Genomic DNA, 5,579 nt, shown 5'->3' with positions numbered 1-5,579 from the left:
ATTCCTGCCCCGACCTCATGGGCAAGGAGCCAGCAGCCCACCAAAACCAGCTGTGCTGGTTTTCAGCAGCCAATCCCTGCTCCCTGTTTGCAGCCCCTCGTTGGCATTTCAGTCACAGGAAGAGCTCTGATTAGAGATCTCTCAGGATCTGATCTCAACTCTGGGAGGTCTTTAAGACAAGTAATACAATATGCTGCCATGCACTTCTCCTGTCCTTTAAAAGGGGGTGAATCCACTGACCTAGATCATAGAGGTGTTAACTCAAACCAGGGAAGTGCTGCAAGATCTTGAGGAGAAGTCACTAGCAAAGGGCAGCCAGAGAGATACTCTGGTGTTTCCTCCCTTCCAAGTGGAGATCAGAGAACCAGGCCAGAACCACAGAGGGGATCACAAGCACAAGTCACTAATACATTAACAACAGTGACCACTAAGAGGAGCTGCTCTAAAATGCATGTACATTTCCCAGCATCATTTCAAGCTACTCATTCTACCTATGCGGTGCCCAGCCTGCCTGCTGATGCCAGCCACACACTGAATGTACGTCCTGGTGGTCGACGTAGACTCGTTCCTCTTCAGCTCCGCCAGCAGATGCTCTGTAAGCTCTGAGAAGATGTTTCCACTGCAGGTCAAGACCAGGTGCCCCAAGGCAACGATGGCCCGTTTACGTACTGCCAGCCTGGGGCTCGTCAGCTGGGGCAGCAGGCAGGTCAGGATGGAGGAGTGGAACGAGTAGAGTGTTCCTCCCAACCTGCAGTGAACAGAACAAGGCAGAAGGTGAAAGCCAAAAGCTCAGAAAAAAGCCCTCTTGGCAGCAACAAATCTAAAAATCCTTCAGCTATGGAGACTTCATGTGCATTATGGGGAGGGGGAGGAGAAGGGTGGGTTTGTCATTTTGGTCTGAACACTGACTTGGTCTGTAAAACACAGGGAGAAGTTATTTGTCTCCATCATGGAGGAGTTTTTGACTGTGTCCTTCTGGATGACCCAAGGGTGTGCTAATAATTTCTTGCATGCAGATGACATATGACACTGTCACTCTGACTTATGCAACAAGAGGCAGCCAGGAAAAGAAAAAAAGTATATGTGATGGGCTCATAGGCTAAAAAAAACCTCCCTGCTTTGCCCTCACCCTTCCATGTTTGTGTGAGCTAAGCTTCTGTGGGATCCATCACCAGAGGCATGGCCATTCCCAAGCACAGAAAGGCTTGACATGTTATCTCTCATCCCTGCTGGGACCTGCTCTACTCAGATATTCCCTAGGAGCAGCCAACCAAATCCTGTGTTTTTAAGTCCCAGTAATAGGATTAGGGAAGTAAAGAAATCAAAGGCAGACACATCCCTGCAGCCCCCTGCCATGCACAGCTGCCAGAAGGAAATCCTCTGGTACCTGCTCAGCATATCTGACAGGATGTCAAGAGCTTCCAGCTGCACGGACACATCCTCCTGCTTGCCAATGGCTCCTGTCAGCTGGGCTGTGATCTTTTTGCACACATTTGCTGTCATGGTACAACCTGCAAGAGAGATATTTTTCCCTGCTGTCAGTTAACAAGGAGTCTTTTTGCTGCTAGGAACCATTCTTTCCCTTTTTGAAAAAAGAAATCACCACTGGGAGATCTAATCAGGACAGATTCATGAGATGGCTGCAGAGGAAAATCCTATTGCTGGGAGCCTCAGGCATCCCCTGAAAAGCTGATGCACTTTTGGGATACACAGTTCAAAATATAGCTCAAGTTTTCATTTCATTCCATCTTTCATCACACTGGTATCTCAGCTCTACCGTCTCTCCTCCTGATTTCACTAATTGTCCTCTGGCAGGTGAGTAAAGAATTGGTAACTTTTAGGCTCTGAACTCTGCATTTTCCCCCATTTGCCAAAGGCTGGGACTCCCTGTTCCTCAGTGACAAATGGGGACAGACAGTGTACCTGTGGAGGCTGGTGGCAGCTCAGAAATAACTGTTTTGAGGCCGATGCTGGAGATATCTCGCAGCTGCTCCTTGTCTGACAGCATGTTCGTACAGAGCGTATCCACGATGGTCTCCACCTGGTACTCCTTCACTTTGCCAACCAGTGGGCCCAGGCTGTGGGAGGAGAAGCCAGTCAGGATAAAGGGCCTAATCCAACTGCCCAATCCAACTTCAAACCATCACATTGCTCCTTCCTAGAGATCCTGGCCACCTATCTGGGAAAGGCTGACATTCCGCTCTAAGCACCTCCTTAAGCACATAAAGGAAATACTCCTGGTTCCATTTTGAGGCCTCCTCATTATCACACTCTGGATGGATGAGAGATTGCAGTAAGTATGGAGTTACTGCAGATACAACCAGAGATAAACAGGCAAAGAAGTTAAGAAGTTGGTCCTCTGCTCAGTGCCCAACTGTTTTGCTTTAAAACCCAGAATAAACCAACCCAAAGCAGGCAAAGACAGGAGCAGGGCCAAAAAAAGTCAGGACAGTGGGAATCAAAAAGAAAGGGCCAAAGATAATGGGGAAAGAACAGAGATAGAAGCAGCATGTGGTTGAAAAGAAGGGAATATGAACAGGATCCACAGCAGGAAAAAATAGAGGAACCCAAAGTTGTCTTTAAATGGCCCACCTTTCTGGAGCCCTGGGGTGAACTGAGCCATTCAATGGCATTTCTAGACTGAACACTCCCACTTAGCCATGCTGAGGAAAGAGATGGGAAAGAACATGTCAGCAGCAGGATCCCTTTATCAGAGGATTCACGAATAGAGGAACTTTCTGCTTTTGTTCATTTGGATTAAAAAAATATGGGAATGGTCAAAGACAAAGCAACAGCACAGGCTGCACTCAGAACCAAGGCAGGGAAAAATCCAAGTGCATTATAAAGTTCAATGAAAACGCCCTTGAAGAAAAGGATTTGGACCTGAAATTAAAACACCATAAGGTCTGTACATGTTTAGTACCACTGCTGTCAAAGACAGAACCATGGAGAAATTCAGCACTGGATTTCAAAGCCTGAGAGAGGCCAAGAGCTCGATGACCAAAATTTTAAATTGTGCTTCTCCCTGAAGAAATAAAATCTTAGGGATGTGCTTTCCATGTGGTAAGCATGTTTGTAACAGCAACACTGAAGTACTTCCAAAATCATCTCTTGCTGCTACAAAGGTATCTGTGTGCTCACCCCTTGTGAGCGCCTACAAAGAAAAAAAGTGCAGTGCCTGGCAAGAGAGGGCAAACTCCCTTGCAAAGGAGGTTTGAGGGAAGTGTCAAGGGCCAGGCTCCACTTTCACACACTCTGCAGTCTGTGATGGCTTTACTAGTGCCAGGGAACATGGCTATTACTGTCCAGGCTCTTACCATTTGACAGCAAGGTTCTGTACTTCCCCATTTTTGTCCTCCAGCAATTTCAAAAGCATTTTCACAACTTTTTTCTCACTGTCTTCATCTAGCTTTATTGAATCTTTCTGCAGTTCCATCATCAGGTCATTGGTGGCCATAAACCTGAAAGGACACAGGGTAAAAAGTGGATTGGCTGATGTACAGACACAAATGCATCACCTTTGCATCACCTGGGACAGAACTTGGCAATTGGTGCTTGTATGAAAACACACTACCGAAAAGTAACGTACAACACTGTCCTGAAGAAAAAGGAAAATCACTACTGTCTTACAAGCAGATAACTACCTAACAGGGGTCAGGTAAACAAAAACTCTAAAAGTGGCACTTAGCATGTGTATTTTTTCTCAGCAACTAAATGAAGATGGTTAACTATACCAGAAAAAAATAATGATAAGTTTTTTCACCAATTGCCTGGCCTAGGAAAAGCAGTCTGGGGTCTAAGGATGCACCTAGCTCTGTTCTTTCTGGCTAACCTAGCACTGATAGTATGACTCCACACATGGACAAGGCCTATCACTTTCAAAAATGAAAAATAAAGTCATGACTCTATGCAAACTACACCTCAGAAGTGCACTAGGCTTTATTTAGATTGCCGTGAGAAAAAAAAATCAAATATTTATCACTCCAGATTAGAAAGAAAAACAAAGACCCAACTGACAGTCAGTTTTCTAACAGGGACAAAATGGATATTGAGAAATTCTGGAATCTGTTTTCCTGGGAGCAGGAAGTGCAAAAGGTGCTGGTATAGGAGTCTGAGGTTCTAAGAAACCTCAATGTGGCTATCGTGTATTAGCTGCTTTCTAATGTTAGCCCTGCACAGAATGGATGTCTAACAGGAACCACAAAGTCCTTCTCTCTTGTTACCAAATGACAGCTCCTTTTTAAATTAGGCTCTGATGTCACTCATTCAGCACATGAGATCTCTCATGTACAGGTCATCGTTCAATCTGCAAGCCCATTCCTGAGCAGCAGTGAGGTACATCTGGAACAAGGGACTGCTGTGGTGTTCCATAGCCAGCCCGAAATCCAGAGTGAGAAAACAGCAGTAATGTGCCCTAAGATGTTAACGTGCAATCTATTTCTGATTCTACAAGAGCTCTTCAGCTGCACTCTGCAGTTCAATGTCTGTGTTGAACCAGCATGACCAATTATGGCCACAGGCTGAACAGAGCCTTCTGCGGCAACACATCCAGCTTTGGATTTGCTGCCTGCTGCCATCCTGCCCCAGGACCTTGGGATCTCACAAACAGATCCATCTGTGAGGGGGGAGCAAGAGAAACTTGGTCCTTTAACTGGTCACGTTTGGCCGTGTGCTGGGAGGAAATGGCCCTGCAATATCTCTGTGACATGACATGTGTTGGGCACATCTAGTTTGGAGTGTTAACTGTAAATTCTTTGAACAAACTGTTTGTACAACTACTCCATCACTGACTTCTTTATAAAATACCCATTTTGACATCTGAGAACATCACCAGCTTCTACAAAAATCAATCTACTTTTAAGCTATTACTAAACCCTCTCTTAGACCTCAAAATACCAAGTCTGGCCCAAACATTACCTTCCAGGTTGGTACTGAGAGAACAATATGCTCAGGAGTGAAACCTTTCATACATGTCAGTTTTAATTACTTTTTATAGACTGCCTTACACATCGAGCCACCTGCCTAACCCTAAAAGGACGCCAACTTTCTGCCGACATAAACAAAGAAATAAAAGCATCTCAGTCCTGTTAGAGAGGCACATTCCCCCACCACACAGAAAAAGTTCTCAAAGCAGCCTGAGCAGAGCCAGTATGTGCAGCATCCATCACCCCGGGACATGGGACTCTACTCCCTTTTAATGCACTGACTATCTCACAAATTATCAAAACAAATTAGAAGCATTTCTGCTACGATGTTCTTCATTCACAAAAAAAATAACAACTTGAAGTCCAGCAGTCAAGACTCTTATTCCCGTTCCACTTTCATCAAGCAGCAATCTAGGCAAGGAGGGGGACACCGCTGGCTTCTCTACCTTCCCCCCTCCTCAGCTAGGACACAGTCGGCTTGAAACCGTGTCAGTAGAACTGATCCAAATCTCAGGGCTCCTGCACACCCGCTCCTGGCGCGGAGGGACCCCCGGTGGGAAGGGGCCCCTCTCTGGGCAGCCCCCTCTTCCCAGGGCCCCGAGGCGCCCATCGCGGGCGGCTGGCGCCCGCAGGGGCCCTCCCGTGCCCCGCGGC

General features: G+C 46.4%; 1 protein-coding gene across 2 annotated transcripts in view; it reads right to left on the bottom strand.

Moving 5' to 3' along the window:
- LOC103616308 (cullin-associated NEDD8-dissociated protein 1) overlaps positions 1 to 5,365 on the bottom strand; it is a 13,571-nt gene extending 8,206 nt beyond the window's left edge. Inside the window, exons 1-5 of one of the 2 annotated variants that reach the window (XM_017735245.1) lie at positions 3,318 to 3,405; positions 2,593 to 2,663; positions 1,924 to 2,078; positions 1,388 to 1,511; positions 492 to 748 (exon numbers count right to left, since the gene is read on the bottom strand). In XM_017735245.1, coding sequence (XP_017590734.1) covers positions 492 to 748; positions 1,388 to 1,511; positions 1,924 to 2,078; positions 2,593 to 2,633 — 577 coding nt within the window. In that variant the 5' untranslated portion in view covers positions 2,634 to 2,663; positions 3,318 to 3,405. Of the gene's footprint in view, positions 1 to 491; positions 749 to 1,387; positions 1,512 to 1,923; positions 2,079 to 2,592; positions 2,664 to 3,317 lie in introns of both variants that reach the window. The other variant, XM_008634460.2, reaches the window with a different exon arrangement.
- Positions 5,366 to 5,579: the final 214 nt, after the last annotated feature.

Source organism: Corvus brachyrhynchos, unplaced genomic scaffold, assembly GCF_000691975.1.
Source record: "Corvus brachyrhynchos isolate BGI_N302 unplaced genomic scaffold, ASM69197v1 scaffold95, whole genome shotgun sequence".
In the NCBI taxonomy this organism is placed as follows: domain Eukaryota; kingdom Metazoa; phylum Chordata; class Aves; order Passeriformes; family Corvidae; genus Corvus; species Corvus brachyrhynchos.
Note: the sequence above shows the minus strand (reverse complement) of the source record. Positions and strands in the feature narration are given on the sequence as shown.